Genomic DNA, 21904 nt, shown 5'->3' on the forward strand with positions numbered 1-21904 from the left:
AGAGGCCATCCTCTGTGGCTGTCTAACAAATGGCCTAAATCAGACTGCAGGAATGAAACAATGGAAGGATAAAACTATGAGAGCAGGCTAGATGTAATTATCAGACACGTCAGAGGCAGGTAACCCAAACAGCATTCTAACTCCATGAGATGGTGAGTGTAGTGAGGAAGAAGGGAGTGTGGGATGACTTCAGGTGGCTTAAAACGGATGTTGTGTGCCTTATCTGTCATCTGCAGCACCTCTGCTCTTATTCTCGAGAGAGGCAAAGTCAGAGGGTTGGGGGAGGCATAGATTGTATGTTTGTGTCTGTGTGTATGCCTGTGGGTGTGTGTTATGCAGTTTAATTTCCCCCTCCTCTTCCTTAGCTCAGAGGGATAATAAACCCTGAGCTTCTCCTCTCCTCTCTGCGTGCTGCAATCTGTCTTGATGGCAGACCTCTACACGGTTACCACCTGATGGATACAGGTTACCACCTGTATTGAATCCTAGTGAGCAATGTTGGATGCTTGTATAATGGTGCCTTGTGACTGTGAAACCATTAGCATGTAGCCATGTTAGTGTATAGCTAGCGCATAGCTAGCAGGTAGCTGGTGTGTAGCTAGCGGGTTGTTACTATGTAGTGTGTAGCTCCTTACCTGCGGTGGTGAGGCAGTGTTCCTCGTCACTGTTGTCCTGACAGTTGTCCTGTCCGTTACACAGGAAACTGCGGTCCACACAGTGCCCGTTACGACACTTGAAGCGGGCCTCCAGGCACACCAGCGGGTTACCTGCTGTGAGAGGACCACAACACAGCTCAGAGGTTAGAGGTCAGGGGATAGAGGTCAGGGGTTAGGTATGTGATAAACAAACTGTAGGCATTCTTTTGTTTCATTTTTATAACCACCAGCTCCTTAAACTGAAGAGCTAGAGAAAACTCAAACCTTTAACACGGTCCAATTTATCAATTTATCAAAGAAATATCAAGAGGGAATTAATGAAAAAATTAAATGCATCACACTGCATCGAGAGATACAGTAAAACCTTTTGATCTCGGTTTTTGATTAGATACACAAATCCAACTAGCATGAGAGACCTCAGAACACTTCTGATTCCTCTTTGCACTCTTGTGCTGCTTGGCCTTTGTTCCAAGCCTGAGCAGAATGAGGCTGAATTATCTTGTAAGAATATCCAGACAATTAGGCAGTAGAGACATAGTGGTCGGTTCTCAGAGCGCGGCGTTCGTAGCACAGAGCACGTGGAAGGAGTGCAGTTCCATTTAAATGGCTAGATTAGATGTGCATCAGTGTGGGGGCCTGCAGGCTAGGCACAGTGTCTCTGACGATGGAGAGTGATTGGCTCGTTAGAAGCTGCTCTGCCGAGATGGAGAGAAACAGGAACAGAGGGAGGGAGCCATGTGAGCCCACTTCCAAATCCACCACTTCTATATACTACAGCTAAAGCTGAAGTGTATGTGGTTAAATAGAGAGTGGCTTCCATGACATACTGTACATTAAGGTCATGATGGGGTATTATGCCAGGGTTAGTATGGGATGGGAGGTGGTTACTGTGGGATACTCACTGCATTTCTTCTCGTCGCTCCCGTCAGGACAGTCGCTGAAGCCATTGCAACGGAACCGCCCGATAATACAGTGTATCCCGTTGGCACAGGCAAAGAACGTCGGAGCACACTTGGACTTTATCTTGGCTGTGGGGAGGAGAGGAGAGGAGTGGGGGAGAGAGCGAGGGAGAGGATGTTATTAGGATGATGCAGAAATGACTATGGATGGATGATGCTGCAGTTGTAAATGTCTCATAATAGAGTTGAGCTGTGGGGAAAAGAGGGAAATATGAGAAAGAAGAAAGAATGAGAAGAAGGGAAAGAAGTAGAGGTAGAGAAAGGGAAGGAAGGAGAGAGAGGGATGAAGAACAGGACAGTGAGAGAGGGGGAGACAAGGAGTGAGAGGCGAGTGGGAGGGATAGAGGGATGTGGGTCCTACCAGACAATCACTGTATATTACAGGCTGCTGCTCACATTTCATTCATGGCCTTAAAGGATCCTTCTTATTGACATTCTGGCAATGGTGAGTTCTAATACATAATGTTACAAATGTAGTTATGTTATACTAAAGGTCAGTGAATGTATCAGTTCTACTTGTCCTGCAGTACTTCTTTGCACTTTCTCTATAGACCTACCCCCCACCTTAAGAGCTACAGGTTGGAAACAGAATGGAAAGTAGTTAGGAAGGAGAGCAGACAGAAAGCAGACAGAGACAAAGAGAGAACAAAGTGGAGGGAAGCGTTAGTATAGATCCACCATCGATCAATCTAACGGCGGGTAGACGGAGGGAGGGCCAGATCTCAGTGGCTAGCCAGGAGATTGACGAGCCTCCACCCCTATGGGGGTGGGGGTGTGTGGGTGGAGGGGTGTGTTTAACCTCAGCAGAACCTAACTTTAGCTGCCTGCTTTAGACACATTGATCCCCTCTCTGGAGGAAAACACTGTGGAGAAAGTAGCTACACCAGGCAGAGGACTGACAGGGAGACGTGTGGGGAGAAGTCAGACCAGAAAGAACTAGGTTACTTTGGATGCTTTTCAGTCCAGAGCAGAAAATTACTTTCCAGGGCCTGGATAGGCGTTTTGAGAAGTGCATTGGATTTGCCTAGACCCAGGGAGTCTGTCCCATAGTGTGACCCAAGCTTGCTATGGCAAGATGAGTCCATCTGGGACACTCTGCCGTGCAAATCAAAGAACCTCAGCGCATTATCTAGATTAGAAATCCACTATCTGGTGGGGGGACGGGACGGGAAGGAGAAGAGAGAGAGCTAAAACCACTTATCCTTCAGAACTTTTACTTCTTAATCTGTACTTTATAATTTTTCAACATTCAAAGTTTAATTCCCTCTGGAAAATGTATGCAAAACAAAAGCTTAGTAAATCAGACGCTATAGGAAGAGATCTAACCTTCTGTAGGTGGCATGGTCAACTCAGCAGTCAGTTGAGCAACCACCAGTAACCAGTTAGCCACTAGTATGTGGGCACAGACACTGCATACATAACCGGCGGCTCTAGTAAAACCCAGCATTACAAAGCAAGGCCTCAACCCTCTGAATCACTGACACAGGAAAGGGGTGTAGTGAGTGGGTACACAGTATATCTCTAAGCCAGCCAACACCCAAACATCTCCCTGTGTTTTCGCCACTTTGAATAACAAAGAGAATTATTATTGGCCTGTCCATGGCTTGGCACTGCGCCATTTAAAATGCCAGGGGCACACATTTCTCCCCCTACGATCCATTGTGGTAGGCTGATTTATGAGCTCTTTCAAGCTGCAGCGATTATGTGTGGAAGAAGGAGGGGTACGCAGAGCACCCGCATACTCTCTCCTCTCCTCTATGAAATGCAATCCCTCAACACTGGAGCGTCTGGTCTGCCTGTGTGTGTGTGTGCGTGTGCACGTTTGTGTGTGTGTGTGTGTGTGTACAGCCTTTGTTTACAGCCACAGCGGAGGCCCTGAGTGCTTAAAGCCCATTCTGCATGGATGGTATATCACATTCATTAAACTCTGCGGAGAAAAAAGACATGGCTCTGAGTTGTTGTTTTTCTTCATATTTTCTCACTCTCTCTCACTTTGCTGTGGAAAACAATCAAAACAGATTGCATCTGTTTCTCACATATCATGTTTTTCTTGCATTTCTTTTGGTCTCCTAAAAAAGTGAAAAATCGAGGGAAGATTGGTTTGTGGCTACATGGATCTGAAGTCTCAATCCACTTCTTTTGTCTGCTCCTTTCCTTCATCATCTACTCATACGAAGGACAGGAGATGAGGATGCACCCCTGTAAAGGGGCCCCTTTCCTTTTTCCCTTTATCCCGGACCCGGGGTGCATCCTCGTCAGTAGTCCAACTAAATGTATTCAACTGAAATGTGTCTTCCAAATTTAACCCAAGCCTTAATCAACATCCACGTCTTTGGCTTCCAGGGAAACCTTCCGGTTACTGGCCCAATGCTCTCCCGCCCCTTGCCCTGTCATGGCTACCTTTCCTCCTTCTCCCCCAGAAACCCAGTAGCACCAGTATGGATACCCACTGTCTGATCCAAGCTTATATTGTCAGAATTAGTAAAAAAAATTGCATTAATGGTAATTTCAAGGCAGTTGCACAGAAACTGGATTGGTGGGGGTGTGTGGGTGGAGGGGTGTGGAAGGGGGAAGTTAATGTGCTTATAGCTGCATTCACATCTCATTGGGGTCACCTCGTCCTTCACAGGCAGAGCAGAGCACAGCTCTCAAAAAAAAAGGGGGAGCGGAGAGAGGAGAGGCTTTACGAAACAAAAATCAGACCCTGTTATTAAATGTCCCTGGTTTATTCCTCTGTGAAGGTGTTCTCTTTGTTTTTGTTGCCCGGAATCCCTTGCTCTCCACCTCTCTAAATTTAAGTACTTTCTTGTTTCTTTTCCAGAGCATTGTCCTTCAACCTCCCCCACTCTCTCCCCCCACTCTTCCACCACTCCTATCACGCGCTCCCTCTAAGTTGAATTTCTCTAATTCTGGGCCAAGTTTTCCCCCTTCTCCTCTGAGCCTAAATAGAGGTTGTTTACAAAAAACAGCCCCATTTTTTTTTGTATGGCTACCAAAGTCAGTGGGGGTGTTCAGCTCAGCTGTACAAAATAAAACGAATGCGCCTGCAGTCAAGTAAGGCCAATACCAGCAGGAAAATAAAATTGAAGCTTATTTACTGCATTTCTACGCAATTTAAAAACGCAAAAATGAAATTTCGAGAACAGCAAAAAACAAGCTAAATTTACTTCAGACGTTATTATCTTGTTGCTGTAGCTTCATTTACAGTGCATTCGGAAAGTATTCAGGCCCCTTGACTTTTTCCACATGTTGTTATGGGGTATTGTGTGTAGATTGAGGGAAAACATCTATTTAAAGCATTTTAGAATAAGGCTGTAACATAACAACATGTGGAAAAAGTCAAGGGGCCTGAATACTTTCCGAATGCACTGTAAATGAAGCTACAGCAACAAGGTAATAACGTCTGAAGTAAATTTAGCTTATTTTTTGCTGTTCTCGAAATGTCATATATATATATATATATATATATATATATATACACACACACAACATAAATACTTTATTTACATAGGTATTCAGACCCTTTGCTATGAGACTCGAAATTGAACTCAGGTGCATCCTGTTTCCATTGATCATCCTTGAGATGTTTCTACAACTTGATTGGAGTCCACCTGTGGTAAAAACACTGCTATGCACTAGCTACATAAGCCCTGTGATTAAAACTCTAGCTTAGTTTCATGTCAAATCAAACAGCAGTTACAGTACCTAGCCCAAGTCATCTACACAGGGGTGGGAAACTCCAGTCCTCGATTGGTGTCACTTTTTCGCCATCCCCAGCAAACACAGCTGATTAATCAATTAGCATTGTAAACTGAAGATCATGATTATGTGATTATTGGAGTCAGGTGTGTTAGCTGGGGCAAAAAAGGCACTCGAGGACTGGAATAACAGCCATCTTTACCTGCCAAATGATGCCGCTGGCGCAAAGGCACACACCCACGCACCCACACTTGATGGGTAAGTGCTTTTCCTTTCAAATCCTTCCTAAACCTTACACTAGAGAACATTCTTAATTGCAAATATGTTTGCCATAAAAGCATCTAAGCAGCGAAGAGCATGATAGTTTTAGCTTTAATGAAATACTTTAGATTTTTTCCTAACAGGATCCCTCCAACCTTCTCCTCTCCTCTCCTTCCGCAGCCAATACTTTCCCTCTTTATTTTCTTTCCCCCTCAGCCCCTCCTTCCTTCCTTCTCTCCCTCGCTCCATAAGAAAATAAGTCTCTGAGCACAGGTGGACCAGGTCGTGATGAGCATGCATGAGCGAGAGTGAGGAGTGACATGGAGCGGAGGGGAATAAAAGAAGAGAGAGAGAAAAGAGAGGAGAGAAAAGAGAGGAGAGAGAGAGAAAAGAGAGGAGAGAGAGAGAAAAGAGAGGAGAGAGAGAGAAAAGAGAGGAGAGAGAGAGAGAGAAAAGAGAGGAGAGAGAAAAGAGAGGAGAGAGAAAAGAGAGGAGAGAGAAAAGAGAGAGAGGAAGAGAGAGAGAGGAAGAGAGAGAGAGAGAGAGAGAGAGAGAGAGAGAGAGAGAGAGAGAGAGAGAGAGAGAGAGAGGAAAAGGCTGAGGAGTTGAAAGGATATTCTCTGACCTTGCCTGTGCGTTTGTGTGGGAAGGAAAATCGATGGGTAATGGAGTCTGGGTGAAAGCAAGGAGGGCACACAGAGACAGAGGCAGTCTGCTAGGAGGTTGGAAGATCAAACTAATCAATCTGGCTCCTTCAGAGTCCTGGCCCAGTCTGACGCTGTACAATACAATAAACATCTGAGGGAGAACAATGTACAGTAGGTTGGCACTAAAGAGCAGCCTTCGGCCTTGCTCTCTCTTGGCCCTGAAACATTAATGGAACTTTTCGATCACGCCCAGGCCAGACAACGTTCAGGCGATATTACCAACATGTGTAGAAGGGGAGCAGTGACTCCTGGACACTGTATTTCTTTGCAATGATTTTAAATCAGTCTACGTCATAAACTGTCAAGGCACTATGTGCAACCTTCTGTCAAGAAAAGTGTGTGCTATATCAAATATGTGGCGCCGAAGGAGATGGCTGCTGTTTTACAATCCCGTAACCAATTGTGCTATTGTGTACGTTTTGTCGTGTTAATTGTACATAATTTTGTACATAATGTTTCTGCCACGGTGTCTTATGACCGAAAAGAGCTTATTGATATCAGGGCAGCGATTACTCACCCCGTACTGGAGACATTCTTCTTCCTCAACAAGTCGGGCGGGAAGGATTTACTCCAGACACGTGACAAGGCCCTCATCCCCGTCATTCGCAGGAAGAAAAGATGGAGGTATCATGGACGACGGTCTGGGTGCCTTGTAAGGATCCGTTGCCAAGAGGGTAATCTACCTTTTCCATCTTTCCTATTAGCCAACGTACAATCAATCAATCAATAATAAAATCGATGAACTATGAGCACATATATCCTACCAACGGGACAATAAAAAACGATAATATCTTATGCTTCACCGAGTCGTGGCTGAATGACGACATGAATAACATACAGTTGGTGGGTTTTATTTTTTTTCTCGGCAGGATAGAACAGCAGCCTCTGTGAAGACAAGGGGTGATGGCCTATGCATATTTGTAAACAGCGGGTACACGAAATCTAAGGAAGTCTCAAGGTTTTGTTCGCCTGAGGTAGAGTAGCTCATGATAAGCTGTAGATCTCACTATTTACCAAGAGAGTTTACATCTATATTTTTTGTAGCTGTCTATATACCACCGCAGACTGGTGCTGGCACCAAAACCGCACTCAATGAGCTGTATACGGCCATAAGCAAACAGGAAAACGCTCATCCAGAGGCGGCGCTCCTAGTGGCCGGGGACTTTAATGCAGGGAAACTCAAATCAGTTTAACCTAATTTCTATCAGCATGTTAAATGTGTAACCAGAGAAAAAAAACTCTTGACCACCTTTACTCCAGACACAGAGACGCATACGAAGCGTTGGACTAGTAACCGGAAGGTTGCAAGTTCAAATCCCCGAGCTGACAAGGTACAAATCTGTCGTTCTGCCCCTGAACAGGCAGTTAACCCACTGTTCCTAGGCCGTCATTGAAAATAAGAATTTGTTCTTAACTGACTTGCCTAGTTAAATAAAGGTAAAATAAAATAAATAAATAAATTACAAGCAAAAAATAAAGCAGTAAGCACCAGTGACCCGCTCAACAAGAAAGTGGTCAGATGAAGCAGATGCTAAGCTACAGGACTGTTTTGCAAGCACAGAATGGAATATGTTCCGGGATTCTTCCGATGGCATTGAGGAGTACACCACATCTGTCACTGGCTTCATCAATAAGCGCATCGATGACGTCATCCCCACAGTGACCGTACGTACATACGCCAACCAGAAGCCAATGAATCATACTACACCGGCTACGACACTCATCGGATGTGGCAGGGCTTGCAAACTATTATAGACTACAACGGCAAGCACAGCCACAAGCTACCCAGTGACACAAACCTACCAGTCAAGCTAAATTACTTATATGCTCACTTCAAGGTAAGTAGCACTGAAACATGTATGAGTGCACCAGCTGTTCCAGACGACTGTGTGATCACACTGTCCATAGCATTTAAATAGGTCAACATTCACAAGGTTGCAGGGCCAGACAGAATACCAGGACGTGTACTCCGAGCATGTGCTGACCAACTGGCAAGTGTCTTCACTGACATTTTCAAACGGTCCCTGATTGAGTCTGTAATGCCAACATGTTTCAAGCAGACCACCATAGTCCCTGTGTCCAAGAAAACTAAGGTAACCTGCCTAAATGACTACCGACCCGTAGCACTCACGTCTGCCATGAAGTGCTCTGAAAGGCTGGTAATGGCTCACATCAACACCATTATCCCAGAAACCCTAGAACAACTCCAATTTGCATACCACCCCAACAGATCCACAGATGAGGCAATCTCTATTGCACTCAACACTACTCTTTTCCACCTGGACAAAGGAACACCTATGTGAGAATGCTATTCATTGACTACAGCTCAGTGTTCAACACCATAGTGCCCTCAAAGCTCATCAGTAAGCTATGGACGCTGGGACTAAACACCTCCCTCTGCAACTGGATCCTGGAATTCCTGACGGCCTGCCCCCAGGTGGTAAGGATAGGTAACAACACATCCGCCACGCTGATCCCCAACACGGGGGCCCCTCAGGGGTGCGTGCTCAGTCCCCTCCTGCACTCCCTGTTCACTCATGACTGCATGGCCAGGCACGAGTCCAACACCATCATCAAGTTTTCTGATGACACAACAGTGGTAAGCCTGATCACTGACAATGATGAGACAGCCTATAGGGAGGAGGTCAGAGACCTGGTCGTGTGGTGCCAGGACAACAACCTCTCCCTCAATGTGATCAAGACAAAGGAGATGATTGTGGACTACAGGAAAAGGAGGACCGAGCATGCCGCCATTATCATCTACGGGGCTGCAGTGGAGAAGGTTGAGAGCTTCAAGTTTCTTGGTGTCCACATCACCAACAAACTATCATGGTCCAAACACACTAACATGCTGACCAGACCGGACACGTCACATGCCCGAGAATCGCAAAATACATTTAGAAATCCATGTTATTCAATTATATCACCCACACTGCTCTAAAATAGAACACCTTTCTATTTCTAACGCAGATCACACTGCAAGTCCTGCCTCTCCCATCTCCTCATTGGTATATAGAAGCAGGTACCCATGTGCCTCTCCCATCTCCTCATTGGTATTACCCACGTGGGTGATTGAAAGACGAAATGTTTTGCCGGTTGTCGTGGTAATACTATGAAAGTGTAGATGCCAATCACCATATACAGTGGGGCAAAAGAGTATTTAGTCAGCCACCAATTGTGCAAGTTCTCCCACTTAAAAAGATGAGAGAGGTCTGTAATTTTCATCATAGGTACACTTCAACTATGACAGACAAAATGAGAGAGAAAAAAAATCCAGAAAATCACATTGTAGGATTTGTAATGAATAAGTATTTGGTCACCTACAAACAAGCAAGATTTCTGGCTCTCACAGACCTGTAACTTCTTCTTTAAGAGGCTCCTCTGTCCTCCACTCGTTACCTGCATTAATGGCACCTGTTTGAACTTGTTATCAGTATAAAAGACACCTGTCCACAACCTCAAACAGTCACACTCCAAACTCCACTATGGCCAAGACCAAAGAGCTGTCAAAGGACACCAGAAACAAAATTGTAGACCTGCACCAGGCTGGGAAGACTGAATCTGCAATAGTCAAGCAGCTTGGTTTGAAGAAATCAACTGTGGGAGCAATTATTACGAAATGGAAGACATACAAGACCACTGATAATCTCCCTCGATCTGAGGCTCCACGCAAGATCTCACCCCAGCAAAAATCCCAGAACCACACGGGGGGACCTAGTGAATGACCTGCAGAGAGCTGGGACCAAAGTAACAAAGCCTACCATCAGTAAGTAACACATTACGCCGCCAGGGACTTAAATCCTGCAATGCCAGACGTGTCCCCCTGCTTAAGCCAGTACATGTCCAGGCCCGTCTGAAGTTTGCTAGAGAGCATTTGGATGATCCAGAAGAAGATTGGGAGAATGTCATATGGTCAGATGAAACCAAAATATAACTTTTCTGTAAAATCTCAACTCGTCGTGTTTGGAGGACAAAGAATGCTGAGTTGCATCCAAAGAACACCATACCTACTGTGAAGCATGGGGGTGGAAACATCATGCTTTGGGGCTGTTTTTCTGCAAAGGGACCAGGACGACTAATCCGTGTAAAGGAAAGAATGAATGGGGCCATGTATCGTGACATTTTGAGTGAAAACCTCCTTCCATCAGCAAGGGCATTGAAGATGAAACATGGCTGGGTCTTTCAGCATGACAATGATCCCAAACACACCACCCCGGCAACGAAGGAGTGGCTTCGTAAGAAGCATTTCAAGGTCCTGGTAGTGGCCTAGCCAGTCTCCAGATCTCAACCCCATAGAAAATATTTGGAGGGAGTTGAAAGTCTGTGTTGCCCAGCAACAGCCCCAAAACATCACTGCTCTAGAGGAGATCTGCATGGAGGAATGGGCCAAAATACCAGCAACAGTGTGTGAAAACCTTGTGAAGACTTACAGTTTGACCTCTCTCATTGCCAACAAAGGGTATATAACAAAGTATTGAGATAAACTTTTGTTATTGACCAAATACTTTTTTTCCACCATAATTTGCAAATAAATTAATTAAAAATCCTACAATATGATTTCTGGATATTTTTTCTCATTTTGTCTGTCATAGTTGAAGTGTACCTATGAAGAAAATGACAGGCCTCTCTCATCTTTTTAAGTGGGAGAACTTGCACAATTGGTGGCTGACTAAATACTTTTTTGCCCCACTGTAAGTTCAAAGATGAAAAAGCCTGGAAGGAGGAGAGATGACTAGAAACGATTCAGGTTAGCCATTTTATGTGTGGATTAATTGTCTGGGTAGAGGACCTTATGCATTTCAGGTAAAATAACAACTCAATGTTTATATCCCAGGACAAATTAGCTAGCAGCAGCAAGCTAGCTAAATAGGACAAATTAGCTAGCAAGTGCAAGCTAACTAGCTAAATTGCCATACATGTTTAATGCATTTCGACCTGTCCCCAAATTAATGTCATTGGTTCAGAGTTTGTCTTGATATTTTAACCTGCGTGTCGCGATCGCAGACTCCAGCCACCCTAGTCATAGACTGTTCTCTCTGCTATCGCACGGCAAGCGCCAAGTCTAGGTCCAAAAGGATTCTTAACAGCTTCTACCCCCAAGCCATAAGACTCCTGAACAGCTAATCAAATGGCTACCCAGACCCCTCTTTTACGCTGCTGCTACTCTCTGTTTATAATCATTGCATAGTCACATTAACTCTACCTACATGTACATATTACCTCAAATACCTCAACTAACCAGTGCCCCCGCACATCGACTCTGTACCGGTACCCCGGCTTTTTAATTATTTGTTACTTTCATTTTACATTTTTTTACTCAACATTTATTTGTATTCGTTTTCTTAACTTCTTAAAGCACTGTTGGTTTAAGGGCTTGTAAATATGCATTTCACTGTAAGGTTTACACCTGTTTTATTCAGCGGATGTGACACATTTGATTTGATGAAAAAATGTTGAATGCATATTCCTTTAGAAAGCTTGCTGTGACTGGCACAGCGGTCTAAGGCAATGTATCTCAGTGCGAGAGGCGTCACTATAGTACGTGGTTCGAATCCAGGCTGTATCAAATCAGGCCGCCGTGATTGGGAGTCCCATAGGGCGGCGCACAATCAGCCCAGCATCATCCGGATATCCCTCTGGGAAAGGCCTTCCCCTCTGGGATTTACTGATGGCCACTCATTTTTTACACCACCTACTTTTTCTGCCTCTATATATTCTCATCTCTCCCTCTTTCTCACTCTCCCTCACTCTCTCCTTTGTATGTACTGTGTATATCTCTACGTCCTCTCTTCTTCTCTCACCATCCTCCTTCTCTCCCACCTCTCCGTGCCCCCTTCATTAAGGCTGGGGGTTAATCTCAACTATAAGGGCCAGGTCCAGTAAGCCCAGTCACCCCCTTATCTCATCTCTTCTTGCAACCCAGGCAATACATTAAACACACATACAGTACCAGTGAAAGTTTGGACAACTCATTCCAGGGTTTTTATTTATTTTGACAATGTTCTACATTGTTGAATAATACATTGTTGAATAAGACATCAACACTGTGAAATAACACATATGGAATCATGTAGTAACCAAAAAAGTGCTAAACAAATCTACATATTTGATATTTGAGATCTTCCTAGTAGCCACCCTTTGCCTTGATGACAGCTTTGTACATTCTTGGCATTCTCTCAACCAGCTTCAGGCAGTAGTCATCTGTAATGCATTTCAATTAACAGGTGTGCCTTTTTTTTCATTTGTGGAATTTCTTTCCTTCTTAATGCGTTTGAGCCAATCAGTTGTGTTGTGACAAGATAGGGGTGGTATACAGAAGATAGCCCTATTTGGTAAAAGACCAAGTCCATATTATAGCAAGAACAGCACAAATAAGCAAAGAGAAATGACAGTCCATCATTACTTTAAGACATGAAGGTCAGTCAATCTAGAAAATTTAAAGCACTATGATGAAATTGGCTCTCATGAGGACCGCCACAGGAAACGAAGACCCAGAGTTACCTCTGCTGCAGAGGATAAGTTCATTAGAATTACCAGCCTCAGAAATTGCAGCCCAAATAAATGCTTCAGAGTTCAAGTAACAGACAAATCTTAACATCAACTGTTCAGAGGAGACTCCGCGAATCAGGCCTTCATGGTCGAATTTCTGCAAAGAAACCACTACTAAAGAATAACAATAAGAAGAGACTTGCTTGGGCCAAGAAACACGAGCAATGAACATCAGACCGGTGGAAATCTGTCCTTTGGTCTGATGAGTCCAAATTTGAGATTCAGTGTAGGTGAATGGATGATCTCCGCATGTGTGGTTCCCACCGTGAAGCATGGAGGAGGTGTGATGGTGTGGGGGTGCTTTGCTGGTGACACTGTTGAGGATTTATTTAGAATTCAAGGCACACTTAACCAGCATGGCTACCACATCATTCTGCAGCGATATGCCATCCCATCTGGTTTGCGCTTAGTGGGACTATCATTTGTTTTTCAACAGGACAATGACCCAACACACTTCCAAGCTGTGAAAGGGCAACTTGACCATGAAGGAGAGTTATGGTGTGCTGCATAAGATGACCTGGCGTCCACAATCACCCAACCTCAACCCAATTGAGATAGTTCGGGATGAATTGGACCGCAGAGTAAAGGAAAAGTAGCCAACAAGTCTTCAGCCTATGTGGGAACTCCTTCAATACCGTTGGAAAAGCATTCCAGGGGAAGCTGGTTGAGAGAATGCCAAGAGTGTGCAAAGCCGTCGTTAAGGCATAGGGTGGCTACTTTGAAGAAATACAAGTTTTTGGTTACTACATGGTTCCGTATGTGTTATTTCATCATTTTGATGTCTTCACTATTATTCTACAATGTAGAAAATAGTAAAAATAAAGAAAAACCCTTGAATGAGCAGGTGTGTCCAAACTTTTGACTGGTACTGTACATTCACATGCATAAACTTGCAGATGTTTGCATGCACGTATGCAGACATATACTACCAAACTACCGAGACATGCGCAAAATCTCACTTAACCCAGTACACACACATGCTGCCAAAACACAGAATCCCTGAAGTTCTGTGATATACATGTTTTCATTCAACACACACTTTGTGAAGGAAAAGGTAGTTCATGAGTTAAGTTTTAGAGGGCATTGACTTTGCACTGGCTTTGGAATACAGTAAAACAATAACACGTGTAATTACAAGTGTAATGTAATAAGACATTTCAAGGGTATATTTTATTTCCATGCTTTGAGAAGAGAAGTAAACTGAGATATAGATTTTTTTTCTGTGTGCTGTAGAATGCTATTTTAAAGTTAGTGGCAGTATTTACATGATTCTGGCTGACCCTGCATCAGAGATGAGATAGAAAACACACACACAGAGAGACAGAGAGAGAGAAGTGCCCTCAGCTCTATCAGGAAGAACAGATGGAAAGAGAAGCAGAGAGAATTCAGAGAGAAATCAGATAAGCAGAGAGGAATCAGAGAGAATGAGCAGAGAAGCAGAGAGAAATCAGAGACAGCAGAAGCAGAGAAGCAGAGATGAATCAGAGACAGCAGAGAGAAATCAGAGACAGCAGAGAAATACAGGCCAGATTGGTATGACTCTCTGAGATGAACTTTTCAACTGGTTGTCGTGGAGATAGGATGCAAGGAAGAGGATAGCCTGGGGCAACATAATTTCATTTTTTATGGTCGAGGTGTGTGTGTCACCATGTGTTTGTGTAAAAATGTTTGATCTATCATAGTGTATCTGAGGTGTGTGTACTACATTAGCTGGACGTGTTTACTTCTGACTGTCTGTGTGTGTGTGTGTGTGTACTGTATATATATTTTTGAGTGTGTGGTTGTGTGTGTGAGTTTTGTGTCAAGAGCTATGTCATCATGCAACAGATGCAACAGCCTACACTCGGATTTGATTTTATTAAATCCTTTTCATTAAATCGTTTTTAATCTTAACTAAAAGGTTGTAATGCAATTGATTCCCCAACACGGTTAGTCTTTACAACTGGGACCGCACATTTGTGTTCCGGACTCCAGTTAAGTAGCATTCAGTTGCTAGCAATCATGAAAATGGAGCACGTTAATGCTAGCAGTGCTAGCCCACCGGTGTGTCTATCCTCAGCTGGGCACAAATGGTTCAGGTTCGAGATGATTTCCACACAAGATAAAGATAAGGTGGAACTGGAAGATGGACAGGGAATTGTCTGCTCTAAATGCACGACCATCAATAATCTTAGGGAAGTGATCCTCCGGCTGTTAGCTTGGCTGTGAGAACAGGAAAACCTGCTTTCTATGTACACTGACCTTGCTGTAACCCAGGCAAACTGAATCTAAGTTTTTAATGCCTCCTATACCAAAGCTGTTGATGAGTCGGGGGGCGTTGATCTGTCCCAATCCAACGGACAGATGTAAAGCTCAACTATGCGGCCCATGGGAGAACACTCACAAGGCGTAGGAGATCGGGGAGGCAGTCTGGCCACCCATCTATCCGAAAAGATCCGATCCTGCTATCAAAAAGCTTTTCCCCACTTGAGACGAACCTATCAGCCCCGGGAGTCAGCACGGATCCTGGGTGTATACCAAAAGCCTGCAGCTGCCCAGTGGCACCCTCCTCCACGGCCACTACAGTTCAGCAGGATGTTTCCCCATTGGATTCCATCATTACCACCATCATTGTGGGCAGCTTGATGGTGAGAGATTTTGGCCTGTGGACCAACCAAGGTTCACCTACCAAGGTTCACTGTCACCCAGGAGCCCGTGTCCATGATATCAACTCTCTTGTGCCTATGGTTCTGGTCATCTACTCCAATATTGACACCATCATCACCAATGTAGGTTTCAACAACCTTTGTTTTAGGCAATATGAGGAACTAAGGGAGGACATTTTTTTTTTAAAGACCCTGGATAGCACAGGAAAGGTAATAATTATCTCTGGCCCCCTCCCGTGCTACCAAAGGGATTCGTAACATTTCAGTCGACTCTTTGCCCTAAACATGTACCTGAAGAAACTTTGCAAAGGCATGAATGTCATATTTTTGTGACAACTTTGATTTGTTTGGCAGCAACCAGCACTTTATAAAAGACAAGAGATTCACCTTAACCACAGGGTTTCCAGGACTATTTTCAGCAACATTGCAAACTGTTTTAGAGACTGACAGACAGGGAATGGTAGTGCTCCAGTCCCAACATCAAACTGTTTTAGAGACTGACAGACAGGGTCTGGTAGTGCTCCAGTCCCAACATCAAACTGTTTTAGAGACTGACAGACAGGGTCTGGTAGTGCTGCAGTTCTCCCTGTCAGAATAAGCAACAGAGGACTTGGAAACCATTTCAACTCCTGTAGAAATGGCACTATGGTTATTGTGAGTAAACTACATTTATGTTCCTTTAACTCTGCCTTCTAGTGAGTTTATACAACCTGTCATCTCCTACCATTCTGATTGGTAGCAGTCCGAATGTAATTAACCAGGTAGGCAAGTTGAGAACAAGTTCTCATTTACAATTGCCACCTGGCCAAGATAAAGCAAAGCAGTTCGACACATACAACAACACAGACTTATACATGGAGTAAAACAAACATACAGTCAATAATACAGTAGAAAAATAAGTCTATAGACAATGTGAGCAAATGAGGTGAGATAAGGGAGGTAAAGGCAAAAAAAGGCCATGGTGGCAAAGTAAATACAATATAGCAAGTAAAACACTGGAAAGGTAGATTTGCAGTGGAAATAATGTGCAAAGTAGAGATAGAAATAATGGGGTGCAAAGGAGCAAAATAAATAAATAAATACAGTAGGGGAAGAGGTAGTTGTTTGGGCTAAATTATAGATGGGCTATGTACAGGTGCAGTAATCTGTGAGCTGCTCTGACAGCTGGTGCTTAAAACTAGTGAGGGAGATAAGTGTTTCCAGTTTCAGAGATTTTTGTAGTTCGTTCCAATCATTGGCAGCAGATAACTGGAAGGAGAGGCGGCCAAAGGAAGAATTGGTTTTGAGGGTGACCAGAGAGATATACCTGCTGGAGCGCGTACTACAGGTGGGTGCTGCTATGGAGACCAGCGAGCTGAGATAAGGGGGGACTTTACCTAGCAGGGTCTTGTAGATGACCTGGAGCCAGTGGGTTTGGCAACGAGTATGAAGCGAGGGCCAGCCAATGAGAGCGTACAGGTCACAGTGGTGGGTAGTATATGGGGCTTTGGTGACAAAACGGATGGCACTGTGATAGACTGCATCCAATTTATTGAGTAGGGTATTGGAGGCTATTTTGTAAATGACATCGCCGAAGTAGAGGATCGGTAGGATGGTCAGTTTTACAAGGGTATGTTTGGCAGCATGAGTGAAGAATGCTTTGATGCGAAATAGGAAGCCAATTCTAGATTTAACTTTGGATTTGAGATGTTTGATGTGAGTCTGGAAGAAGAGTTTACAGTCTAACCAGGCACCTAGGTTTTTGTAGTTGTCCACATATTCTAAGTCTGAACCATCCAGAGTAGTGATGTTGGATGGGCGGGCAGGTGCAGGCAGTGATCGGTTGAAGAGCATGCATTTAGTTTTACTTGCATTTAAGAGCAATTGGAGGCCACGGAAGGAGAGTTGAATGGCATTGAAGCTCGTCTGGAGGGTTGTTAACACAGTGTCCAAAGAAGGGCCAGAAGTATACAGAATGGTGTCGTCTGCGTAGAGGTGGATCAGAGACTCACCAGCAGCAAGAGCGACATCATTGATGTATAAAGAGAGTCGGTCCAAGAATTGAACCCTATGGCACCCCCATAGAGACTGCCAGAGGCCCCGACAACAGGCCCTCCGATTTGACACACTGAACTCTATCAGAGAAGTAGTTGGGGAACCAGGCGAGGCAATCATTTGAGAAACCAAGGCTATCCAGCTAAAATGTGCTAAAATGTGGTTGTAACGTTAATAATTTGCTTGTTATTCTATTGAATACCTCTAGGCGGATGCCCCAGGGAAAGAGTGGTCCACACACATTTAATGACACTTTTAAATGTTAGGGCAACTAGTAAAACCTTTCTCAAGAATGACCTCATTACTGAGCGCAAACTTAATTGCATGTTTCTCACTGAAACATGGCTGCCTTCAGACTGTAGTGTGGCTCTTACTGAAGCCTCCCCCGTGGACTACAGCTTTTCATACTCTATCAGAAAAGTGAAAAGGTTGGGGGGGACAGCCTCTACTTTTAATAATACTCTCAGCTGTAAGGACATTTCATTTGGCAACTTTGGGTCTTTTGAGCATCATGCTACACTGTTTAAATGTCAGCCACCACATAACATACATAACCCTGTATAGGCCACCAAAGCACTGCCCCAGTTTCTTTACTGATTTCTGTGAACTATTGTCTATTGTCCTTGAGAACTATTATAAAGTCATTGTGTTGGGTGATTTCAACACCCATAACTGCAGCCATACTATAGACCTGGTTATTACAAAGAGGATTTCTATTGACATAACCTCTATTGTTGATGTTGCTGTATCTGATCACCACTGTGAATTTTATTACCTTGTTGCCCATAGCACAGGGTAATACTGAACACATTATTAAGAAACACTAGCTTACTTCTGAAGTTGATACAGATTGTATTGAGTGTATGAACAATACTCCATTCTGCCTTCCTCTTGTGATGATTTAGTTAATAACTTTAAAAGCAAATTAAGGGCAACAATTGATGCCATAGCTCCAGTAAAGTTGAAAAAGGTGACATCCAAATGGAGAGCCCCTTGGATGAGTGAGGAAACTAATACAATAAAGATAAATTGCAGAGTGGAAGCAGAGAAAGTCAAAGTTGCATTATGACATTCTGAGAGAGCAACTTGGCATATATAACAAGGCAATTAGAAATACCAGACGGGCTCATTTTTCTAACTTGATCACTAATAATCAGAATAATTCTTACCTCCACAAACGTATGTCAACTGTCCTCCACATCTAAATGTGATGGGTTTGCGACATATTTCAGAGATCAAATCAAATTGTATTTGTCACATACACATGGTTAGCAGATGTTAATGCGAGTGTAGCGAAATGCTTGTGCTTCTAGTTCCGACAATGCAGTAATAACCGACGATTAATCTAACCTAACAATTTCACAACTACCTTATACACACAAGTGCAGAGGGATGAAGAATATGTACAAAAAGATATATGAATGAGTGATGGTACAGAACGGCATATGCAAGATGCAGTAGATGGTATCGGGTACAGTATATACATATGAGATGAGTAATGTAGGGTATGTAAACATTATATGAAGTGGCATTGTTTAAAGTGGCTAGTGATGCATGTATTACATAAAGATGACAAGATGCAGTAGATGGTATATAGAGTACAGTTTATACATATGAGATGAGTAATGTAGGGTATGTAAACATTATATGAAGTGGCATTGTTTAAAGTGACTAGTGATACATTTTTTACTTCAATTTTTCCATTATTAAAGTGGCTGGAGTTGAGTCAGTATGTTGGCAGCAGACACTCAATGTTAGTGGTGGCTGTTTAACATTCTGATGGCCTTGAGATAGAAGCTGTTCTTCAGTCTCTCGGTCCCTGCTTTGATGCACCTGTACTGACCTCGCCTTATGGATGATAGCGGGGTGAACAGGCAGTGGCTCGGGTGGTTGTTGTCCTTGATGATCTTTATGGCCTTCCTGTGACATCGGGTGGTGTAGGTGTCCTGGATGGCAGGTAGTTTGCCCCCGGTGATGCGTTGTGCAGACCTCACTACCCTCTGGAGAGCCTTACGGTTGTGGGCGGAGCAGTTGCCATACCAGGCGGTGATATAGCCCGACAGGATGCTCTCGACTGTGCATCTGTAAAAGTTTGTGAGTGCTTTTGGTGACAAGCCAAATTTCTTCAGCCTCCTGAGGTTGAAGAGGCACTGCTGCGCCTTCTTCACCACGCTGTCTGTGTGGGTGGACCAATTCAGTTTGTCCGTGATGTGTACGCTGGGGAACTTAAAACTTACTACCCTCTCCACTACTGTCCCGTCGATGTGGATAGGGGGGTGCTCCCTCTGCTGTTTCCTTAAGTCCACGATCATCTCCTTTGATTTGTTGACGTTGAGTGAGATGTTATTTTCCTGACACCACACTCCGAGGGCCCTCACCTCTTCCCTGTAGGCCGTCTCGTCGTTGTTGGTAATCAAGCCTACCACTATAGTGTCGTCTGCAAACTTGATGATTGAGTTGGAGGCGTGCATGGCCACGCAGTCGTGGGTGAACAGGGAGTACAGGAGATGGCTCAGAACACACTCTTGTGGGGCCCCAGTGTTGAGGGTCAGCGGGGTGGAGATGTTACCTACCCTCACCACCTGGGGGCGGCCCATCAGGAAGTCCAGTACCCAGTTGCACAGGGCAGGGTCAAGACTCAGGGTCTCGAGCTTGATGACGAGTTTGGAGGGTACTATGGTGTTAAATGCTGAGCTGTAGTAGATGAACAGCATTCTCACATAGGTATTCCTCTTGTCCAGATGGGTTAGGGCAGTGTGCAGTGTGGTTGCGATTGCGTCGTCTGTGGACTTATTGGGGCGGTAAGCAAATTGGAGTGGGTCTAGGGTGTCAGGTAGGGTGGAGGTGATATGGTCCTTGACTCGTCTCTCAAAGCACTTCATGATGACGGAAATGAGTGCTACGGGGCGGTAGTCGTTTAGCTCAGTTACCTTAGCTGTCTTGGGAACAGGAACAATGATGGCCCTCTTGAATCATGTGGGAACAGCAGGCTGGGATAAGGATTGATTGAATATGTTCGTAAACACACCAGCCAGCTGGTCTGCGCATGCTCTGAGGACGCGGCTTTGGATGCCGTCTGGGCCTGCAACCTTGCGAGGGTTAACACGCTTAAATGTTTTACACACGTCGGCTGCAGTGAAGGAGAGTCCGCAGGTTTTGGTAGTGGGCCGTGTCAGTGGCACTGTATTGTCCTCAAAGCGAGCAAATAAGTTGTTTAGTCTGTCTGGGAGCAAGACATCCTGGTCCGTGACGGGGCTGGTTTTCCTTTTGTAATCCGTGATTGACTGTAGACCCTGCCACATACCTCGTGTCTGAGCCGTTGAATTGCGACTCTACTTTGTCTCTATACTGACGCTTAGCTTGTTTGATTGCCTTGCGGAGGGAATAGCTACACTGTTTGTAATCAGTCATGTTTCCGGTAACCTTGCCCTGGTTAAAAGCAGTGGTTTGTGCTTTCAGTTTCACGCGAATGCTGCCATCAATCCACGGTTTCTGGTTTGGGAATGTTTTAATAGTTGATGTGGGCAGGGAGCAAGAAAATTGAGTTGTGGTTAGCTTTTCCGAAAGGAGGGCGGGAGAGGGCCTTATATGTGTCGCGGAAGTTAGAATAACAATGATCCAGGGTTTTACCAGCCCTGGTAGCACAATCGATATGCTGATAGAATTTAGGGAGACTTGTTTTCAGATTAGCCTTGTTAAAATCCCCAGCTACAATGAATGCAGCCTCAGGATGTGGTTTCCAGTTTACATAGAGTCAAATGAAGTTCGTTCAGGGCCATCGATGTGTCTGCTTGGGGGGGTAAATATATGCGGCGGTGATTATAATCGAAGAGAATTATCTTGGTAGATAATGCGGTCGACATTTGATTGTGAGGAATTCTAAGTCAGGTGAACTGAAGGACTTTAGTTCCTGTATGTTGTTATGATCACACTACGTCTCGTTAATCATAAGGCAGACCCACCCGCACCCCCTTCTTACCAGAAATATGTTTGTTTCTGTCTGCGCGATGCGTGAAGAAACCAGCTGGCTGTACCGACTCCGATAGCGTGTCTCGAGTTAGCCATGTTTCTGTGAAGCAAAGAACGTTACAGTCTCTTATGTCTCTCTGGAATGCTACCCTTGCTCGCATTTCATCAACCTTGTTGTCAAGAGACTGGACATTGGCGAAAAGTATGCTCGGGAGCAGTGCGCGATGTGCCCGTCTCCGGAGCCTGACCAGAAGACCGCTTCGTCTGCCCTTTTACGGCATCGTTGTTTTGGTCCGCCGGCTGGGATCCGATCCATTGTTCCTGGTCATAATGCTGGTGAGTTGATGTTGCTCATATATCCAGTAGTTCCTCCCGACTGTATGTAATAAAACCTAAGATTACCTGGGGTACCAATGTAAGAAATA

General features: G+C 44.4%; 1 protein-coding gene across 2 annotated transcripts in view; it reads right to left on the reverse strand.

The window, feature by feature from the left end:
- The window catches only part of LOC110497066 (low-density lipoprotein receptor class A domain-containing protein 3), a 142568-nt gene that overhangs the window by 54401 nt on the left and 66263 nt on the right, over nucleotides 1-21904 (reverse strand). Inside the window, exons 3-4 of one of the 2 annotated variants that reach the window (XM_036956343.1) lie at nucleotides 1559-1684; nucleotides 636-767 (exon numbers count right to left, since the gene is read on the reverse strand). In XM_036956343.1, the coding sequence (XP_036812238.1) occupies nucleotides 636-767; nucleotides 1559-1684 (258 nt within the window). Of the gene's footprint in view, nucleotides 1-635; nucleotides 771-1558; nucleotides 1685-21904 lie in introns of both variants that reach the window. The other variant, XM_036956334.1, reaches the window with a different exon arrangement.

The sequence above is a fragment of the Oncorhynchus mykiss genome, chromosome 2 (assembly GCF_013265735.2).
Source record: "Oncorhynchus mykiss isolate Arlee chromosome 2, USDA_OmykA_1.1, whole genome shotgun sequence".
NCBI classification, from domain to species: domain Eukaryota; kingdom Metazoa; phylum Chordata; class Actinopteri; order Salmoniformes; family Salmonidae; genus Oncorhynchus; species Oncorhynchus mykiss.